Consider the following 23724-nt stretch of genomic DNA (forward strand, 5'->3'; position numbering starts at 1 on the left):
TTAAACCTTCCTATGAAGAGTACAGTGAATGCAGCCTTAGACTTAATTAAGGCACAGCCCCAGCATTTGCCTGGTGTGAAGATGAGAAACCACGGAACATCTTCAGGACTGCTGACAGTGGGGTTCGAACCCACTATCTCCCAGACGTAAGCTCACAGCTGCACACCCTAACCGCACGACCAACTCGCCCGTTATCTGTAGAATAACGATGGGGGTGCGAGTCTGTTATAGCATATGATTCTTCTAGTGAGCCATGGTTTTGTATGTCTCACCCGCAGCGGAAGTTCAGCTCCCAGCGAATGCCCCGTGTTCCGATAATGAACTATGTGTGTGTTGTGTCTCACTGGTCTGTAAGCGTGCCACTCAGCATCATCTGCTGAGTCAGCTTAATCGTGCCATAAGCTCGCCATTGCTACGATTTGATTCACTCTGATAGTTGAGTGAATTGATATACTGCTTTGAAACATACACTCAGTAGCCAACACTACTGTAGAAATGGTAGATGTAGTTTGGATAATACAATGTTTTCTAAATGAGGGAATAGACAAATTTAACCGTAAACATTCAGGCAGGAATGCTAAAGTAAAAAATGTAGTTCATAACTGAAAGATCAAGCCCTTTCACAGCAGTGCATTTCATATCTTGAATATATATCTAATTTCAGTCTTTAAATAATAACCTGTTAAATCATTCATCTTTCATTTATCCAGTTTTGCTATTAGCAACTTTGAAGTTAATATCTTAATAACACTTTCCTTCTAGACGTACTTTATTTATCCATTTCCGTATATGAATTTCCATCGACAATTTCCACGTCATGCCACTACGAGCGCCACTTGCGAATTGTCTCCCATAAATCCAGAAATGCCCTGTACTGTCTATACTGTATTTGCCTTTCCTCTACCGTGTTCAAATGTGGAGGCATTATAAGAATTATACCCCGGAGTAACACTTCACAACTAAAGAACAGTTGGAACAACAGAACAACACCTAATACACGTTCTAAACACAGACCTGAACTGTGAAGTGCAGGCATTCCCGTACTGTCGCTGCACTGTGCAACGGGAAGTGATGAGTCAACAGGAGGCAGATAAACTGGGCGTGCCTACTGGCCAACCGATGAAAGAAACTCACTGTAGTAAGAAGGCTGCAGATAACTGCTCTTATTTTTACAACGGGCTTTACGGCATACCGGCAGAGATAGGTCTTACAGCGGCAATGGGATACGAAATAGAAATTGATCTTCAGGGCTGCTGACAGTGGGATTCGAACCCACTATTTCCCAAATACAAGCTCACAGCTGCGCGACCCTAACTGCACGGCCAACTCACTCAGTGCTGTAGACAACTGCTCACACCTTAGCGAGAATAGAAAAAAACAGACCTAAAAATAGTTGAGCTTGCATTGATTTTTGAGGACTTTTAACCAGCTCACGAAAGAAATTATCATGCTGATTAATCCAGGAGACAGACTAGTTATACAGAATGCCAGAGCAGCAAAGGAACAGGGCTTACTAACATACATAGTACATGTAATGCAGGAATTGACAGAACCTGATGTAATACTGTCAATGGTTGCACAATATTCTTACAATAAGCCCAGACATTCTCTCCAAACATGGTTTACAGATGAAGCATGGTTCCACCTGCCAGGCTACATTACCACACAAAACAGCAGGTACTCTCCACTATCATCACTGCATTCTGAGAAGGTTGGAGTATGGTGCGTGCAATATCTGCTCTCTATGCCCGCCCCCCAGATCATCTGACCAAACTTTCCAGACTTCTTCCTGTTTGTCTACTGTATGCACGGAAAATTAAGTCTACAGGAATAGACTGCAAACATCTGAACTGCAAGAGACCACACGGAATGAAATCAGACGTCATTGGTGTAAACGCTGGAGAACATAGAATATACTGCAATGAGTACAGTTCTGTTTGGGTGAAAATGCAAGAAATTTTCTACATTTACTGTGACAAAATTATTCTCCCACAGTTACTATGCAATTCAGAACTGAATGCACAAGCTTGCTCTTATTAAGTTTGAAGTAAAGTTAACATGATGAAGACTTTTATGGATGTACAATGAAGTTCAGGAGCATGAAAGGAACTAAAATGTAAATATGAAATTCTTAACCAAGTTATTAATTTTAGGTATGACACAAATGAATAATAAAAAAATACAGTAAACCATTTATTTATTACTGCAAAGAAAGCATACAGAGCTTGTGGTTTGGATGGAATCCCCAACATAATATTTCAGTAACTTCAATTTTGAATAAATATTTTGTACTGCAGGAGTGTTGATAGTCTTAAAATTTCAATAAAGCACACTCAGATTATGTCCAATTCCAGTCAGTGTTCATGCACAGATGATATGGGCAATGAATCAGAAATACCATTTATAAGGAGTTCCTGGGCTAATAATAAAAGTAACACATTTCATCATTCATATCAATGAACCAGATATAATGGAAAACTGAGTACAAAATACATTGGCTTGGTTACTCTGATGAATATCCAGACAACAAAATTACAAACTTTATTCTAAGTACCTGCTAGAACACTACTGAACATAGGAGCTAGACAAAAGCTAGTTTGTACCTACTTTCATGATCTTCGATCAGAGTTATGATAAAATTTAAAGAAACTTCGTGTATGAAATAATTCAAGTACCACTAAATAAGCAGTTAAATATTCGATGTAGAAGATAGACGGATGTTTCATTGGTTGGATAAATTAGAATTTTAATTTCTAAGTATCACGGTCAAATCAAATGACAAAGAATCATACCTTAAACCCATCCATCCCCTTTCTTTCTGAAATTTTCTAGGAAGACCATAGGTTATATCAAAGGAATATTATTCTTTTGTTCCTTCAAACACATATTCTTTATTATTCAAAAAAGAAAATTCTGAGTACAGTACTGAGCTCAATTTAAATGTATATGTTTTTCAGATTACATTAATAACATCATCAGATTTTATCCATATACCAGAAAGGGATACAGCCACAGCTAGTGCAGAGGCTACCTTGGGATGATAACTGTGGAACAGTATGTATTTTCAGAGAATTCCCATCAAGTGTGTCTACAGCACAAATTTAATGTGCAATCATCAACATTTATGCCAGGTTAAATAGGCATATAAGTCATGAAAGTGACATCTCAAGTACTACTTCTTTTATGACCGCATAGGATCACTTTAGTCAGTCCATCGTTCAAGTCTCTTTGAAGGGATTGTATGGGCTTTGCGGCCCTCCAAGTACTTCTTCAGACGCTCCGATCTTTGGGCCCATTCCTCGGTTGAAAACGTGCGTGTTGTTGGTTTGTTTCGCGTAAGGGTAAAGCAGAAGTTTGTATTCAATTTTGTCTTACTTGTGGTGTCTTCTGTTGTAAGGCCTATTTTCTTCAGATCCTCTCTTACTTCTCTGATACCTTTACATCCTATTGTGGTATTTTTTGAGATGAGATTGTGTTGTACTAGTTGTTTAATAAGTCTCGAATGCTGCATCCTCATATGTCCAAAGAATTCCAGTCTCCTCTAACGGATAGTATTCGTAATGGGTTCTAGCTCTTTGTATACGACTTTCTAGGTGTTATCTGCCACTGTCCATCTTTCTGGTATATTTTGTTGATGCAGGTTCTTCCAATCCTTCTTTCAATTATTTGAAGTCTGTCAGTCTTTGATTGTTTATTCAGATGAAAAAGTGTTTCTGCTGCACATGTAGCTTCCGGTTTTATAACTGTGTTGTGTTTTATTTTTGATTTTATTGATAGACATTCTTTTTCTAGATGCCCCATGTTAATTTTTGTGCTTTAGCTAATCTATTTGTTATTGTTTAGACCGAAGATTTTTTCATTTAGGTTACTACTTCTCCAAGTTATTTTAAATTGAGTTACTATTTTGATTTTATTACCATTTATGGTTAACTTCTTTTAATTGTGCTGGTTTTTGGGGCAGAGTTTCTGTTTTTTTCAAACGATATTTTAAGGCCAATTTTATTTGCAATGTTTTGAAGTTCTGATATCTGGGTTTTTGGTTCTTTTATGTCAACTATCTCATGCTCTATTTTAGAATCAAATATTTTTCATGCGCTGTACAATTGTTCAATTTCTGCATCACTGAACCAGTAGAAAGACTATCAACAGAACAGACAATATCAAACTCTTATTAAGTTCAAGAATGATAACTAGACATCGGATCTTTAGGTTTTCACCTACTGACTTCCGTAAGACCCTTTCAAGTCTCTCCGTGACAGTTATCTGTATTGTGTACCTACTGTCGAAGTAAATGAAACTCTATAGTGCCTACAAGCACCTATTTCAACATTATAACCTATTTTTGCCTTTCCAAGACTATAAGAACCTTTCTTTGCTTTAACCGTGGACCGCGCGCACATAGGCGGTGTTTGGACAGCACTTTTAAATGATTGATTTGTGTTATTGTTTAAAGCGTGCTTAACCTGATTAGGTGCACTGTTAATTTATGCTTACTCAGCTAAGCATTAGACAGAGCTACTGGTATGTTGTGTAATGCTGCAGTTCAGCGTGGGAACAGTTGTGAAGACAGCGTCCACCGTTCAGCTTGCTGAGAGCGGTCCCAACACCATAGCGCGCACAGAAATGCAAGTATATTTTTTGTCTTACGTTTACTGTTCCAAGTGGTGGTATACATTATTTCCACTGTAACAACATTCCTTCCAGAAAGTTTTACTGACTATTGGAGGTGGATACTTCATTATGTATATAATTGCAGGTATGAAGTATTATACGTATATAAATGTAGTAATCTGTTTTTATTTTTTTTGCTACAGGGACCGAAGAAGATATATTCAACCTGATGACATCTGACAGTATCTTGTGGAACTCTCGGAGCAAGACAGAGAAGATTGTGACTGTGATTTTGAAAGTGACATCAATTTTGAAGAAGAAGGGGTAGTGGATGACAATCATTCTAGTGACTCAGCACAATCCAGTGGAAGACACGGGATGCAATGACTTCAAATTTTATATTGGAAAAGATGGTGAAACGATCTGGAAAAGTACTCCTGTGGTTCTGAATAATTCTTGAACCCGTTTGAAAAATTTCACGAAGATGTTTCTCAGGCCAAAAGCATGTGCACGAAACACTCCAACAACGACTGATGCTTTCCTGCAAATAATTTCCCTTGAAATGATCGATGATATTGTAAGATACACTAACATTTACGCCAAGTGTCGGTCAAAGATTCTGGAATCGCAATGTAGGGACTACAAGGATACTGCACGTATCAAGATTATGGCACTTTTGGGGGCATTATTTGTTAATGCAACTTTTTAAAAAAGGCAACCGTGCAGATACTTTAGAACTTTGGTACCGAAGCGAGCAGAGAGATTAGCAGCCATCAGAGAATTCCATTTGAAGTTTGTTGCTAATTGTCAGGCTTCCTACTCTCCAGGGGAGTTTATAACAATTCATGAGATGTTGGTAGCTTTTCGTGGTCGCTGTGGATTTATTCAGTATATGCCTCTAAAACCAGCCAAGTATGGGCTCAAATTCTACGCTCTGTGCGACAATAGGACATTTTACACGTTCAATTTGGAACTCTACTCTGGCAAACAAATTGATGGACATCGCCAAAAGGCTAACTGACCCAATAAAGAATTCACATAGGAATGTTACCACTGATAATTACTATAGTAGCATTCCATTCGCCAAATACTTATTGGAGCAAGGGCTGACATTCATCGGGACACCTACCTCCCGAATTTCTAATGAACAAATCTCGCCAGGTTGGTTGTAACATGTTTGGATTCCAACCTGACATGACACTAGTGTCCTATGTGACAAAAAAGAAGACAGTTGTCCTCCTTCTATCAACTAAGCATGATACAGGTGCAATCGATCCCACAACTAATAAATCACTTGTCATTGTTGACTATAATGGGAGCAAGGGTGGCACATACTGTTAATCAGATGTGTTCTACATATATAACAGCAAGGAAAACCAGCCAATGGCCCCTTGTAGTATTTCTCCGTGAACTTTACGTTGCAGGGATAAACTTTTACAAGATATTTCTAGCCAAGAACCCATCAAAGAATTGTGTGAGAAGGAAATATCTCGCCGATTTGGGACTGAGTCTGATGGAGGCAAATCTCCGAGAAAGAGCTCGGCTTGTGTCTCTTTCAAGTGATTTACAGGTATTGTTATCGAAGTTTCGTGAAACCACAGGGACTATCAAGTGTGCATCGCAAAATAAAATCTGCTTCATTTGTGGAACGCACAAAAATACGAAGACTGGTGTTACCTGTGAAAAGTGCAGTCAAGAAGCTGAAGATGAAAACTAAATTTGCTTCATTTCATTGTCAACAGTAATCCGCTATTTGAATTCATAACTCTATGTAGTGCAGTCCTGTGTTTGAATTTCTTGACTTGTATTTGTGTGTTCTCTAAAACATGTTCAATTTCATAAAAAGTATAAATGTATATATTTTTGTCTTTTTAGATTAACCTTACATTTTTCAATTATTTAAATAAATTTTCTAAACCTAAAAATGATAAAATGCACATAATGTTCGAGAAAGTTGGCAAACTACGTTGTGCGGTCCAAACACCGCTGCACACAATGTAACGTGATAAGGAGTGACGCGCGCGGCCCAGGGTTAAATCGTATATATCATAAAATGAGCATAAATATTAGTAAGTTTTCACAGTACCAGTATGCATCTAAGATAAAGATGCAAGCCAAGCAGACAAAAGTGTGGGGGTTGTGGGAAAAGCTTTGAATCAGGAATTGATGGGTTGTCTCTATTGCCATTACTTATCTCCCACATGAACTAAACCAAGGAGAAGAAAGAATTAGAAATAAGTTCCCAAAGTGATTTAAACTCTTCAGAACAGGAAGTGCCCAAATCTGCCCTTGTTTCCAACATCTATTTTAACAAGGTGAGGTACATGGTTACAGGCTGTTCAATATCACAGTGAGAATATCCATTAATGTACACAAGATGTTGTCAACTGTTTCTTGGAAGATGACTCGTAATACATTAAGATGGCTCATAGTGTATTATGAGGGAAGAAACTAAGGGATGATCTAGCATATACTGGATGAATTAGCATATATTCATGCTAACTTCACATTTTTAGCAAACACTATAATATACTTGGAGTCTTCAAAATTCAGCTTCACAGAATCATTGCCTGTATTTACTTGAGAAGAGTGTCAGCTGAATAGTTACACGTAACATCACAGAAATTGTTTTGAAGAAACTGCAAATGGTGCTTGACAGAAATGCAGAATATACGTTATTGAAAAGTATGTCATATTTTGAATGGGTGTCATGCAGACCTACTAGAAGGATTTAATCTGTTAGGAATTCATTGTTCAAGTATGTTTTGATCACTTCAGCACATGTTGAAAGATCATTCTCTGCATTCACATTAATCTTGCCCAGACAAACTTACACCACAACATTTGGAAATCATAATGATTTACTGCGCACAGAATGATGACAGAAACTATAGTGATAGTGACAATGATGCATGAATAAATTAATTGTTTTGTTGCACTGATTTCCTGTTTGTCACTTTTATGAGTTTTGAATGCTTTATTTTAAGTATTTAAAAAATATTTTATACATTATTCCCACCTAAACAGGTTCTAAAACTTTATTATTATTATTTTTTGAGACCTAAAGAATCGATGTCAAACACATGTTAACTATGAATGCTTCTGTGCTCTAATTACTGATTCATACAAGTACACAGATTAAAACTTTTTAAACAGGAAAGCATTTTCCACGGTTCAGAAATTGAGTCTGCAAGGGAGACAGGTTTAGTAATTTTGTAACATAATAAAATCTCCAAATGGGAGTTAGCTAACATTTGGCATGGAACCAGGAAACTGTACATCAAGATACACTGAGATCTTCAATAAATACAGAAATTTTGCAATACTTTACACTATCAATTGATTCATACAACTCCTTTCATTTCTACCAGGTATCCAAAAGTATTTGTGCCACTGGGAAGAAAAGTGAAATTCAAACGGCAGGTGTCGGCAACCCTGTGTGGATGACATCAGATGTTGACATTCTTATCAACCGTCAATCAGTGCAGAGTTGTGAGGTGTCAGTTGTGTCGAAAGCAGTTCTGCAGGAACTACAACCCTGAAGTGAATGTCTGTGTCAAAGGATGTTTTATGGCCATGTTTACTTTATGAATTCAAATTGGGCAGCAATGCTGCATAAGTTGCTCGAAAGATATACTCCGCATCAGAGAGAGAGAGAGAGAGAGAGAGAGAGAGAGAGAGAGCGCAAAGCAAGAATACTATAGTTCAGTCGATTCGCATCGGTAGATGGGGGCCTCAAGGACAAGCCTTGAGCTGGACGTCCATCCACTATCAATGAAGCCCTATTGAAGGAGAACATCAAGCGAACAAGGAACTTGGACAAGGGTTTATGCCCGAGTGCACCAACCTCGGTAAAGAGAATATCGCGGTAAACTTCACAATTTTACTAGGGTAAAGTCGTATTTCTGTTGCACCAAGCTCGGTTTCGAGTTTACCGACATTTTACCGCGGTATAATGTTTACCGACATTTTACCGCGGTATAATGTTTACCGCCCGTGAGCGAGCGGTTAACTAAGAAAACCGCGGTAAAGTTGTATTTGTGCTCTGTGGTTAAAGATTCCAAGATGGAGCTTAACAACTATAGGTTATATCTCCAGTATCTTAATCAGTTTGAAAGAAATGAAGGGAGAATTATAGAACAGAGACGTGATTTATTTTAAGAATTAAGCGATGTTTCGTTCCAGAGAAGATTGGTTAGATTGCGTAAGGAAACAGTGAATTACATTTTAGATTTATTAAATGGTGAACAATTGGAATGTCCGACTGGGAGAAACTGCCCTATACACCTGTTCAGAATCCCACCTCCCCAGCAGAACAACGATATAACAGAGCCCATATTGCCACAAGGAATGTTGTCGAGAGACAATATTGTGTGTGGAAAAGGAGGTCCCCTTCCATGTCTTTAGGACTGTGTAATGTTAAAAAAAATGTCAAGCATTATTTTCCATTTTAAGGAGTCGATAACTTGCTTGCGCCGTCACAAAATGTAAACACGAGGGACAAGTGACTATCAAAATGATCACTGCTTCCTGAATACTACTTCGAATTTCTTCCAAGGGGAATAGCGAAAAAATCAAGCGTCAAGAAACCGCGGTAACGAAACCGGGCGATAGTAATGGTGCACTGCTTTTACGACAATACCACGGCAAAAGTTTTACCACGGTTTCGTAAAGGCTGATAATTACCGAGCTTGGTGCACTCGGGCATTAGTGTCAGAGGAAACCATTTGATTGAATCTGCACAACCTCGGGAAGACTTGGAAGCTCAGAAAGTACGTTCCTCACATTTTGACCAAGGAAACAAAACTCCAGCTGTTCACCACTTGCTCTTCATTGCCGTCACGCCACAAGAAATGCCCACTCCCGCAACAGATGTTGGCATGTGACGAGAAATAGGAATTAAACAGTAACTGCAAAAGATAACAACATTCGTCGTTCCCTGGTTCTGTTGTGTTTGCCCTAACCAGCAGAAGGTGGTCTACTGCTCTGCGTTTGGTGGACCGACGCTGGTATCTTGCACTTTGAATTCCTAGAGCGTGGCAAAAACATCACAACCGAGGTGTACTCAACCCAGTTGCAAAGGGTGCAGCTACACTGGGTCAGAAGAAGCCAGCACAAGTCAACAGGAAAGGAGTGATCTTTCTTCAAGACAACGCTAGACCTCATACGGCAAAAACAACCAAGGAGGTAATCAACAAACTTGGTTGGGAAATTTTACTTCATCCTCCTTACTTCTCTGGCATAGCTCCACACAAATATCACCTGCTTTTGCCCATGGATCCCAGGCATCAGTCCTTCCAAATATCACTTGTTTTTGCCCATGGATAACCATTTGCATTAGCAACAGTTCTGAAACCGATTCTAGATGATGTCATGCAGGCCATAGGACAATTTTTTGGTTCTACACAAAAGAACTTTTACAAATGTGGGATTTATAAGCTTGTATCTCATTAGAAATATGTAACTGAAGCTGAAGGAAATTATTTAAATGAATAAAATGCATTTGCCAGAAATTACCAAGTTATTTTTTACTGAAAAATACGGCAAGAACTTTGGTAAAACACTGCAAAAGACAATGTCATACGTTCAACTGCTCTTCCGAGATACGTAACATGAATTTGCAAATGCAACACAACTTATGTTCCTATGGAGAAGATTTTAGAAAATTGGCTTTTTCATTTTGAAATGCAGCTGCCTTAATGAGAAGCTAGTGACCATATCATTTAGTTATTATTCCCGTAACTATCTGAGGTAGCCAACTGGCATTTAAGGGGAAAATTTAGATTGATAATTCAGTTTATAAATGAATGTAAGAAGACATTCTTTACAGGATGGACTTTCTGGTGACTAGCAATAAAAAACAAATACCATTTCTAGTGCATGTATACTGCTGTACTGCTGTACTGTAGTCACGTCCTAGTTCGTGAACCATGGGCAACGGCTGAGTGGCCTAGTAAGTGGTCCTGAGAGTCGGGATACCAGTTGCTATGGAATGGGAGTGGGCATCTCGGACATATTCTGAGTCGTGGCCCTCCTTGTGCTCAGGCGGCTAGGACTACACAATTCACCGGTGGTCCATAACCCGTTAGAGGAGAGATCCTCACTTGGACTATGTGCAAGTAGGGCAGCATCCTGCTTCATGAATTTACCGAGCTCAGAACACTTTAAGCAAGCCTCGGACCTATGGGAGTAATGGAGTCCCACTCCCATTTGACAGGCGAGGGACTCCTTGGAAACAACTTGGCGAACGAAATGGAATTCGATGGGGAGCTATCAATATTAATGGGGCTTATGGAAGAAAGAAGGTAGAACTTGCTGAGTCAGCAAAGAGGATGCATCTGGATGTGCTAGGAGTAAGTGATATTCGGGTAAGGGGAGATAAGGAGGAAGAGATAGGAGATTATAAAGTGTACTTGACGGGTGTTAGAAAGGGAAGGGCAGAGTCTGGGGTAGGGCTCTTTATCAGGAATACCATTGCACGCAACATAGTTTCTGTTAGGCACGTAAGTGAGCGAATGATGTGGGTAGATTTGTCTGTGGGAGGAATTAGGACAAGAATTGTGTCCGTGTATTCACCATGTGAGGGTGCAGATGAGGATGAAGTTGACAAGTTTTATGAAGCATTGAGTGACATCGTGGTCAGGGTCAACAGCAAGGATAGAATAGTGCTAATGGGCGATTTCAATGCGAGAGTTGGGAATAGAACTGAAGGATACGAAAGGGTGATTGGTAAATGTGGGGAAGATATGGAAGCTAATGGGAATGGGAAGCGTTTGCTGGACTTCTGTGCTAGTATGGGTTTAGCTGTTACGAATACATTCTTCAAGCATAAGGCTATTCACCGCTACACATGGGAGGCTAGGGGTACCAGATCCATAATAGACTATATCTTAACAGACTTTGAATTCAGGAAATCTTTTAGGAATGTACGAGTTTTTCGGGGATTTTTCGATGATACAGACCATTATCTGATCTGTAGTGAACTAAGTATCTCTAGGCCTAGGGTAGAGAAAGTGAAATCTGTCTGCAAACGAATAAGGGTAGAAAATCTCCAGGACGAGGAAATTAGACAGAAGTACATGGATATGATTAGTGAGAAGTTTCGAACAGTAGACAGTAAGCAGGTTCAGGATATAGAAAGTGAATGGGTGGCATACAGGGATGCTGTAGTAGAAACAGCAAGGGAATGCCTAGGAACAACTGTGTGTAAAGATGGGAAAAGGCGAACATCTTGGTGGAATGATGAAGTGAGAGCAGCCTGTAAACGTAAAAAGAAGGCTTATCAGAAATGGCTCCAAACAAGGGCCGAGGCAGACAGGGATTTGTACGTAGATGAAAGAAACAGAGCGAAACAAATAGTTGTTGAATCCAAAAAGAAGTCGTGGGAAGATTTTGGTAATAACCTGGAAAGGCTAGGTCAAGCAGCAGGGAAACCTTTCTGGACAGTAATAAAGAATCTTAGGAAGGGAGGGAAAAAGGAAATGAACAGTGTTTTGAGTAATTCAGGTGAACTCATAACAGATCCCAGGGAATCACTGGAAAGGTGGAGGGAATATTTTGAACATCCTCTCAATGTAAAAGGAAATCATCATGGTGGTGTTGCAAACAGTCAAGCTCTTGGGGAGGAGGAAAATGATGTTGGTGAAATTATGCTTGAGGAAGTGGAAAGGATAGTAAATAAACTCCATTGTCATAAGGCAGCAGGAATAGATGAAATTAGACCTGAAATGGTGAAGTATAGTGGGAAGGCAGGGATGAAATGGCTTCATAGAGTAGTCAAATTAGCGTGGAGTGTTGGTAAGGTACCTTCAGATTGGACAAAAGCAGTAATTGCACCTATCTATAAGCAAGGGAACAGGAAGGATTGCAACAACTATCGAGGTATCTCATTGATTAGTATACCAGGCAAAGTATTCACAGGCATCTTGGAAGGGAGGGTGCGATCAGTCGTTGAGAGGAAGTTGGATGAAAACCAGTGTGGTTTCAGACCACAGAGAGGCTGTCAGGATCAGATTTTCAGTATGCGCCAGGTAATTGAAAAATGCTACGAGAGGAATAGGCAGTTGTGTTTATGTTTCGTAGATCTAGAGAAAGCATATGACAGGGTACCGAGGGAAAATATGTTCGCTATACTGGGGGACTATGGAATTAAAGGTAGATTATTAAAATCAATCAAAGGCATTTATGTTGACAATTGGGCTTCAGTGAGAATTGATGGCAGAATGAGTTCTTGGTTCAGGGTACTTACAGGAGTTAGACAAGGCTGTAATCTTTCACCTTTGCTGTTTGTAGTTTACATGGATCATATGCTGAAAGGTATAAAATGGCAGGGAGGGATTCAGTTAGGTGGAAATGTAGTAAGCAGCCTGGCCTATGCTGACGACTTGGTCTTAATGGCAGACTGTGCCGAAAGCCTGCAGTCTAACATCTTGGAACTTGAAAATAGGTGCAATGAGTATGGTATGAAAATGAGCCTCTCGAAGACTAAATTGATGTCAGTAGGTAAGAAATTCAACAGAATTGAATGTCAGATTGGTGATACAAAGCTAGAACAGGTCGATAATTTCGAGTATTTAGGTTGTGTGTTTTCCCAGGATGGTAATATAGTAAGTGAGATTGAATCAAGGTGTAGTAAAGCTAATGCAGTGAGCTCGCAGTTGCGATCAGCAGTATTCTGTAAGAAGGAAGTCAGCTCCCAGACGAAACTATCTTTACATCGGTCTGTTTTCAGACCAACTTTGCTTTATGGGAGCGAAAGCTGGGTGGACTCAGGATATCTTATTCATAAGTTAGAAGTAACAGACATGAAAGTAGCAAGAATGATTGCTGGTACAAACAGGTGGGAACAATGGCAGGAGGGAACTCGGAATGAGGAGATAAAGGCTAATTTAGGAATGAACTCGATGGATGAAGCTGTACGCATAAACCGGCTTCGGTGGTGGGGTCATGTGAGGCGAATGGAGGAGGTTAGGTTACCTAGGAGAATAATGGACTCTGTTATGGAGGGTAAGAGAAGTAGAGGGAGACCAAGACGACGATGGTTAGACTCTGTTTCTAACGATTTAAAGATAAGAGGTATAGAACTAAATGAGGCCACAACACTAGTTGCAAATCGAGGATTGTGGCGACGTTTAGTAAATTCTCAGAGGCTTGCAGACTGAACGCTGAAAGGCATAACAGTCTATAATGATAATGTATGTATGTATGTATGTATACACAGTGGTGGTGACTGGCGGGAAAGGGCACAGTTGCTCCTCCATTTTGTGGGGAAAAACATTTTGTTCCATTTTAGCTGCCTACAAAAAAAAAAAAAAAGTGCAAACGCAGTTGTCTTATCACCTAATTCTTTCTTTTAATATTCTTCACTAATTATTAAAAAATACTTTGCAAAAGTACGCACAAAATGTCAATGCATTGCGTCTAACCAATTCGTACAGCGCCACAGGGAGTAGTGGAGACTCGCGCAGCAGCATGTAGCATGTGCTGTTATGAAGTGTAACAGCGGTATTTTTTTGCCACTTGCCATGCTAATTCGTCAGTCTCACTCAGTCAATGTGTCTATGTAGTTGTATCTAGTGTCTAAAACTCTTAGTGTGTAGTCAAATACTAAATGACCTTTATTATTGTATAATAATGTCGCACTTCTTTTTAATTGTAATACATGTGTAAATTGTTCCATTAGCGAAAGTTCTATTGTATAGTATTGAATCAAAATCTCAAAAAACTGTTATTACCGCAATTAAACTGGTAAACTGACAACCATTACTTCTCTGTCGTAATATGCTCAGAGAACATTAAAAAATTACCATTTTGTACCTTTTTTCCAATTATGTTGTTTAACCCCCACCCCTATAACCCCAAACCCCCCGTACTTTTTGTTGTATTTACATTTTTGTGCCCCTCTCCCAGTTCAGGTTCCCAATTGCCGCTACTGACTATACAGAAAAGAAACATACATCAGAATATAAAACCTGTACTTTTATTGTATATACTGTACTTTTATTTTAAAATAAATACCGTATAATCTCGAGTACCAACCGCACTGGTTTCTTTTTTTTTGTCCCGAAAATATTGCTTCCAAAATTGGGTGCGGGTCTTACTTAAAATTTTGGGAAATTTATCTTTCCGAATGCGCGTAAATCGGGCATCACCGCCGGTGCGGCTTGGCAACAATGCTCTCTCCGCTCTCATTATACACTGCTTCCACGCCTGGCGTCAGTCTCAAGCACGTTCTCAGAGTATTAACATTAATTCCACAAAGAGTTTGCAATCTTTTACTGTGAGTGAGAAACTAAAAGTAGTTTGGGAAGCCAAAATTATTGGAAATCATGCCGCCGGTAGGAAATACGATATTGATGAGTCGTGTATTTACGATTGGAGAAAGAAAAAAAATGTGCTAGTAACATGTAGTGGTGATCGTAGAGCTTTTCGCGGACTGAGTATACAATTTCCCGAAACTGAAAAACAACTTTATAAATATGTGACAAAAAGGCGGGAATTGGGATATGGTGTGTCAACCGAAATGTGTCAGCTAAAGGCATTAGAAATCGCAAAGGAACTTTCAACGGAAGGGTTTAAGGCAAGCCGAGGATGGGTTTGTAATTTTTATAAAAGAAATGGGTTGAGCGTACGAAGGCGCACCTCAATTTCACTGTGTCTTCCTGATGCCTACGATGAGAAATTATTATTGTTTCAGCGTCACATAATTCGGTTGCTTGCGGAAGGAAAATGCATACGGTATTTGCTTTCCCAAATTGGCAATGCAGATCAGACGCCAGTCTACTTTGAAATGCCAATGGACAGGACTGTGAATGTTAAGGGTGTGAAAATGTTACCCTTAGAACAGGTGGTAATGTAAAACAACAGTGTACGGTAATGTTGTGTATTCTCGCCAACGGAACCACATTGCCGCCGTACATTGTTCTCAAGCGAAAGACGCTTCCTAAAAATTTACTCGCTGGTGTTATCGTCGGATTTCAGAACACCGGCTGGATGGACGGTTCACTTGTGGAGGACTGGGTAAAGTGTTTCTGGCAACGTCGCCCTGGTGCATAATTGGGACAAAAGAGTTTACTTATTTTCGACAGTTACTGCGGCCACACAACAGACGCTGTGATGAAACATATCAAGGATGGGAAAACCGACCTAGCAGTCATTCTGGGCGGGATGACGTCTATGCTACAGCCGCTGGATATCTGCGTGAACCGTCCACTTAAAGCAGCCTTGAAACAGCTCTATACAGAATGGATGACGGCCGGTAATCGCACACTGACGCCAACTGGTCGTATTCAGCGCCCGGAAGTTAAACTTCTGTGTTCCTGGATTTTGACGGCATGGAATCGTTAATAATTTTGACGTCACTTTTTTTAAAAAATTTGTTCTTTCAAAATAAGGGTGCGGGTCTTATTCGGTGGCGGGTGGTTGTCGAGTTTATACGGTACCTTATTTTGAAAAAGGATAATACCATATTTCAATTTCTATCATGAATAATAGTAACCAGCATTAGTCATCACGTCTGGCCAGGTTACTTGCTACCAGATGGATTAGACTGTACCACCAGCGACTCAATGCCAAGTGACAGGCAGCGGTAAAAAGAAAAGTCTAAATGAGTTAACAGCTTCAGGTAGAGGAGCCCCTTTAGGTGGGTGCTGGTCCCACAGGGGAGGAAATTCCATGAAAATCCAGCATGCAGCGTCCGTCCAGATCAGGGGCAGCTGTAAAAGGCGTCCATTCTCCAGGTTAACAGCGGCCTCATTAAAACCTGGCTCCCATAAGTCCAACCCCTCGTCTACGTCGTGGGAGGTGGGCAACGGCATGAAGTAAGGGATTGCCTGAACGGGTGATGTACAGCAAGGACTGTGTGTGCCCCATGACCGCTACGGTACCTGTGAAGGCCCTACAGGAACCCTGAAAAGTGACAGCTAACGGGGCTCTGGTGAAGACTTTTGGAACAGCAAAGCTGGCGGACGAGGCAACCCACTTCCCATGGGGTTTAAAGAAACAAGGGGAACCACTATTTTGTGGTGAAGAGGGATCTTCAAAGACAAAGGGAGACAACCCTACAGAAAACAGCAGGCTCAGAGGCTTACGTGGCAGTCCCACTACCAAGCTCGGGTTGCTGTGGGCTAATAACTCGCACAGCCTTAAATATAAACTATTACAGAAAATGAAGTGAAACACAACTGGATGGCTAATAAGTTGACGACTTTTGGCATGAAACTGAAAATGAGAATAGGTTTTTGGAACGTCAGGACCCTGAGAGAGAGCAGAAGACCTGGAGAAAGACGATCGAAGAGGAATGTCAAGCAGTGGGAAAGACATGGAACGAAGTGAAGAGGTTAGCCAACAAAACGAACAGATGGAAGTGTTTCACGGAAGCCCTGGAGGAGCAACAGGAAATAAGTCATTAAAACCTGGCAGTTAGATAAAAAAGCTTCTGGGTATGGCAAGCCCACTGTAATAATAGCCTGTATGAAATGTCAAAGTGAATCAGGACAAGGAGAGGATGAAATAGTGGTCAGTGATCCACTGCCTGGAACTGAACAAAGAGTAACAGAGAAGAATTAAGCATCAAATGGAGGGTGATCCAAAGATGGCTAACCAAAACGCATAAGTGTGGTAATGGCTCACATGTATTAATTTTCTGTAAGGTCATCAGGCCAAAGGCTGGATCCTCCAATAACACCACCAAAATGTATTTATTATAAACAGTGATATTTACCATCTGTTAAAACTATGGCAACATAAGTACCAATTAACACATTTAATATGTGCTGGTGTGACTTCTTGACAACAGATTGTAAATTTAATAATTGGCAATATATTTTAATGTAACAAACTTGGTGCAAACATGATGACTGAATCAGACAATGCACCTGAAACTTAACTGAAGCATTAAGGATACAGAATCAGTACTACACATAAATCAGAGCAACCTAGAAATTAAATGTTCAAAGAATAACTGAAACATGTAGTGTCAAACTTTCTGAGATTACTGATGCAAATTTTGAATAAACATGATCCAGATTCTACAAGAGGAGCTAAGTATCACTGGTATTTACGTTTGGGCTAGCATTTAAGATAATGATAAAACTGGATGATACAGTACTTCTCCAAAGAGACAAGGAAGAAAATTAGCATGAAATAATATAAGAAACAGTAATTCCAAGAGAAACCATATTATGTATGAAGATATACATCATTTGGTTAAAAAAACAACATTTTCTTCATCCATTTGTCATCTATGAAAAAACTTTTTCAGAGATTTTTCCCGATGAACAGGCAGACAAGAAACTAGAAAATGGCCCCTATATTACTGTGACAAGACACTAAACATACCGTATTTCTCCGAATCCAAGAAGACCCCCACTTTTTTCTTTAAAAAATCAGGCTTAAAAAGTGCTTAGTGAAATCATATGAATGCCTTTCTTGTACAGTAAACATTTTTAGAATATCTTTGTCTTCACGCCAACTCTGAACATTGGCTTTAGTTGTGCTGTATTTTCTTCGGGCTGCACAATATTATTCTTTATTTCTGCAAGTTTAATAACCATTAAATTAAAATTAGCAACATAGTATCGAAGAGAACCCGTTGAAAACTTGCCAGTAATACCTGTTCCCCGTCTCTACAATACGATGAACCATCAGGAAAATATTTCCGCTGTCTGTAAAACTGTTAATTTTACTAAGTGTCAGGCACAGTAGACACCTTGTAACTCTGCCAATGAGTAGCCATGGCCTTTCTAAGAATTCAAAGGCTCACAAATTTTGATACCATTCTGCGGATTTGAGAAAATTTTTTGTAGAGGCTAATACAGGGGCATTTTCTTTATCTAATCAGGGGATTGTCACTCGCCCAGTCGTGAGTCTGTCTCCTGCCATGTAGAATGTTATTCTCTCTTCACTATATCCCAAGAACTAGTGACGTTACACAGAGGCACTGTACAACTGGTTGTCACGACTAGCGATGTAACCTATAGGCCTAATAAAGATGCAGATGTTGAAGGTCGAGTTTCATGCGCACCGGTGGGGGTGAAGGGAAACAGCGTGGTTACCGTGATAGCTGCTAGTGATGTTTTTACTGTTAGGTCACGAATGCAAGACGACCCCTGATTTTTCACGAGATTCTGCACACACACACACACACACACACGCGCACGCACGCGCACGCACACACACACACACACACACACACACACAAAAAAGTCTTGGATTCGGAGAAATATAGTATTTTGCTACCAGGAATTTTAAATGACTACCGGACTTCTTTGAATAAACACAGATAAACAATTATTGAAATTGAAAAAGTGCAGCAAGGGTTGTTAACCCTGCAATAAGTAAAATATTATTAGGGGGAATCAAAGTATATTCTTAACAGTCTTTGTCATATTAGAAATATCAGAACTTCAAGACATTAACTGAAATGTTTTGTACAATTCCCAACAATGTACACAGACAATGAAAAAGCTATTGTCTAGCTCCATTACTATATTTTTCTGTTCATTCATACAGTACACTCTAGTTTTCTTCTGATTCCTAACAAATCACGTAATTCCAAATCATACTCCACACTGACATCCTCACCATCAGAACACATAAAAGAACAAAATAAATTGAAAGATATAGTATATCAGACATATATATATATATACAGTATACACCACTATTAGGTAGGAATGCTACAATAAAAGGATTATAGCCTGTATCAATCTTCATTCTGTATTTACATCTCAAGCAATCTCCCAAAGTGACTACCTATGTCTATAAAGGTAATACCTCTTTACAGTATATTAAATATCTGAAATGTAATACAATTTCATGTTTTTTTAAATAACAATCTATATGCAAGATGTTAACATTCTAAACATTCAAGTCAAAAATGTCCCTATTAATGAACTACACTACAGCTATATTCTCAGATATCGACCCTAGATAAATCTGTATTGGATGATCAATTTTTAGTGAAAATGTATCACTATATTTTACAATACTCATCTTGGGTTTTTTTTACCTGTATGCCAATACACAAGTTGTTTTCTACAAGGAAGTATCCATCTATCTCGATCATCTCATGTCCGTCTTGGAACATTACCCCCGAAGAATGGTTCTCTTCATGGTCAATGTGTTGCTGTAAACATTTTCCTCAAAAACAGACTGATTTCAAATTAAACAGTACAGTAACTCTGCGTCCCAGTTTATGATTATCTTACATCTACATCTAAGATTAAAAAGTTTGGCTAGTGAAAAATCCACAACTAATACACTTTTACCCCTAATTATTATTGCATTTATTTTTTGTATTCCTATTTAAAATTGGGAATAGCATTAAAATTTGATCTTTTCATATGCAAAGTTGAAAATGTGCTATATATAAAACATCAGTTTTCAGTGACAAACTGAGGAATTTCAACAGAATTTATGATCACTGGAACACAAATAACATAACTGCACAATCACAGGTAACATAGGCTACCATGAAGACAACCAGCTATCATGGACAACAGGATGACTTAGAAACATTACCATTAATTACAAGTGAAGTATGCAAATTAACGCACGAGAATAAGAGAAGGGCTAACAGCGCAATCTCAATGCAATAGTCCCAATCCCTTGAAAAATGTTAACCTTTCTGATTCTCTATTATGCAAATACAAGACTACAAATTCGAGGGAATCAAATACAGACAGTAGCATCTTAAGCTGTCTGACCACAAAGCACCAAAAGAACTACAGGGATGATGAATACGGCATTAATGTCTTGAAAAGATTGTCGCAGTAACAGATATGGTCTGACAGCACATTTTATAGTGTCTGGAATTTTCTATGATAATTTACAAGTAATTTGACTTCAAGGTAAATAATTTATTTCACTAAAATATGTAAATTACTAGGCTATTCAAATAAATTGCACTGAATGGCATGTTGTTAAAATAATTTTAGCACAAAACAGACGCTGACAAGAAGTAAATTGATGATATTTGCCTAGCTATTACTAACAGAAACAAACTCACTTTATTCCCCTCCATAACACTTAAGCCTATTTTCTTTTGTTTTGTGTGCTAAGCGATACTGTCTGTATGCTGTACACATAAAAAAAAACACACAAGAATTTCTAACTTTCAAAAAAGCTTTTCATAGTTGACTATAACTGAAACAAAAAAAGAGCTCCTAAAATTTCCAGATAATGCGTTAACTTCCTGAAATCCTGTGAAAAACAAAAATTCTACATTAAAACCAAACCAACACCTTTAGGGGGAAGTTGAAATATCCATGTCTTCTGTATCTGGTTCATTATTGTGCATCTCCTCTTCTCTGCTTTCCTCATGCACCAGTTCCTCTCCATCTCGTCCTTTCTGAGGTTGATCTTCCTGGGATGGCATATCTTCATCTTCATTGACCTCTTTCTCCCCCTCTCTTTCACGACGCTCTTCGGCATTAGCATCAAAGCCTTCTTCCTCTTCATCATAATTGCGTGGCACTTTATTGCTTGGGCCCTTATCAAGATCTTTATCACATATTTCCTTTTTATCCTTTTTCTTCTTATCCTTATCATTGTCCTTTTCCTTTCTTTCTCGATCATGACTAATCCTATCTCTCTCTCTTTTTTTATCACTTACTTTCCTTGAACGCGAACGACTGCGTGACCTCTTTCTTGAAGGAGATGATCTACGACTGGAACTGGGCGTTCTACTTCGTTTTCTTGAACGTGAAGAACTTCTACGCTTAGAAAGAGAACGGCTCTTGCGGCGAGATGGTGAACGGCTTCTACGCCTGGAATGACTAGGACTCTTCCTGCGAGAAGGTGATCTACTCTTCTTTCTTGCCGGAGAACGACTTTTACGACGTGAAAGGGATCTATGACGTGATCTTGAAGGAGAACGGGATGGTGATTTTCCCCTCAACGATTTACTCTTTTCTCGTGAACTCTTGTCTTTGCTGTTTTCTTTAATTCTCTCTTTAGATCTTTCTGACTCTTTCTCACGTTCTTTAGTATCTTTTCCATCATCTTCCTTTTCTTTGTTGTCAGTATCATTTTTCATGTCCTTCTCAAGATCATTTCTCTTGTCATCTTTCTTCGAATCCTTTTTATCATCTTTCTTGTCTTTCTTGTCATCTTTCTTATCTTTAGGTCTGTCATGACTTTTAGACGATGATTTAGATTTTGACTTTGAATGAGACCTTCTAGACCTGGACCTTGAACGTCTTCTGCTTCTTGATCTTGATCGTGTACGACTTCTTCGACGACGACCACTTCGAGATCTCCGCCTGCGATCTCTTGACCTAGTGCGAGATCGCTTTGATCTGGAACGAGAGGCTCTTCTAGATCTTGACCTCGAACGTCCACGGTTACGAGATCGCCTTCTGGATCGTGATCTTGTTCTTCTACTACCCCTAGATCGAGACCTTCTTCTACCTCTTGAAGCTGATCTTGAACGCCTGGATCGTGAGCCACTGCGACTTCTCTTTTTCTCTTTGGCTAATAAACCGATTACAGGGTCAATAGCAGCAGAAATTAGATTTTGAGCCTCTTTCACTCTTGACATAGCTTCTTCAATTTCTTTCTGAGCAGCTTCATTGCTTTTTGTTTGTGGCTTAACAATGGCTTGGACTGAGTGGTAGACCTTCACATATTTTTCACCTAATTGTTTACCGTTCATTTGTAATGCTGGTACAATGCTGTTCTGATCAGAGAATTCTACTAATGCATATTTATCTATATCACCATCACGTGAACAAAATCTCATATACTTGATTTCTCCAGCTGTATTGAAGAAATCTATTACTTGCTGAGCGGTAATATCATTGTCAAGGTTTGCAACAAGCAAGGTACGACGAATCTCCTCTATTTTTCTTGCATCTAACGTTGCTGGAAGGGGTGGATACATAGGCAAGCCATTCTGTATCAGACGTGGATCATGAGTAGTAATAACCTGATTGGGTGGAATACCTTCCAACTGATTAGTGACATTTGGTGGCAGCTTTGGTTCAGCAGGAAATAATCCAGGTACCATAGTTCCTTGATTTGTTAATTCAAGAGCTCTCTGCTCATCAGGTATTTCATTCTGAAAAGGTATCACAATCAGGGCTCGATCAATGAAAACTGTATTGGTTAGGTGCTGAGCTACGCTCACACACCCTGCATCATGGAATTTCACATAACATATGCGAGACTGCACTGGCACAGCAACATCTCGTATAGTGGGATATAATCGTATATCTTCTATCTTTCCTAAATAGCCGAATAAGGTTTGCATTTGATCCCTCGTAGCTTGGGGAGCAATATTTGTGATTTGGACCACTTTGCTGGCCATCTTCAAAATCCACTATGATATTGTGCCCAATGAAGACCCCTAAAAAGGAAAAGAAAAAGAAAATTAGTAAGATGACATTGTACTTATATTTTAGAGCACTACAAAGACAACTTCACAAACTTATTACCATACCTATGGCAGAATGAGAGAAGGAGATCTGGATGTTGTTGAAAAAGGTTCTAGCCAAACTTTCCTTCCTAAGCATACTACTTTGTTGTTCATAATGGAATTTATAAGCCATTCATTCAGTCATTCATTCATGACAATCACAAAAGGGCAGAGAATCAGAAAGAATGTTTCAACTAAACAATCCCATACAAATATCTAGAAATCTGTTATGTTTTAATAGGTTAGTTTAACATTGTAATTAACCACAAAATGAAATATAAATCTTCAGCCAAAACTAATAAAATTACCGTGTATCTTAGACTGCAGAAAAATTGTATGATCTCCTTCTAATTCTCAACTCTTTACCAGAATACTTAAGTACTGAAAATAATTAGAAGATGATAAGCCAATAGATTACAAAACAGAATACCATTAACTAATATATTATTAATTTCACTTCTTAAGACTTCTGTAGAGTAAAGAAACATTCCATTTTATACCAAACTAAAGACATTTAAAAAGGAAATGCTCAAAAACAAATCACAAAGATAGTCACCATAGAAATTTCTCCACAGTATAAAAATGTTGAACTGTACTAATTTTAAAACAGAATAAAAGGATATTGACAGTACTTTGGTACATCACAATGGATTAAAGGATGTACGGCACAGATTGTGGATGTACTTCAAAAAGCT

At 39.0% G+C, this 23724-nt stretch overlaps 1 protein-coding gene across 4 annotated transcripts in view; it reads right to left on the reverse strand.

Moving 5' to 3' along the window:
- Window positions 1-18815: 18815 nt before the first annotated feature.
- The window catches only part of Srp54 (splicing regulatory protein 54), a 70589-nt gene continuing 65680 nt past the window's right edge, over window positions 18816-23724 (reverse strand). For all 4 annotated transcript variants that reach the window (XM_067135253.2, XM_067135254.2, XM_067135252.2 and 1 more), the window contains one exon: window positions 18816-22960. In XM_067135253.2, coding sequence (XP_066991354.1) covers window positions 20858-22921 — 2064 coding nt within the window. In that variant the 5' untranslated portion in view covers window positions 22922-22960 and the 3' untranslated portion in view covers window positions 18816-20857. The remainder of the gene's footprint in view (window positions 22961-23724) is intronic.

This window comes from Anabrus simplex, chromosome 1 (assembly GCF_040414725.1).
Source record: "Anabrus simplex isolate iqAnaSimp1 chromosome 1, ASM4041472v1, whole genome shotgun sequence".
NCBI lineage: Eukaryota > Metazoa > Arthropoda > Insecta > Orthoptera > Tettigoniidae > Anabrus > Anabrus simplex.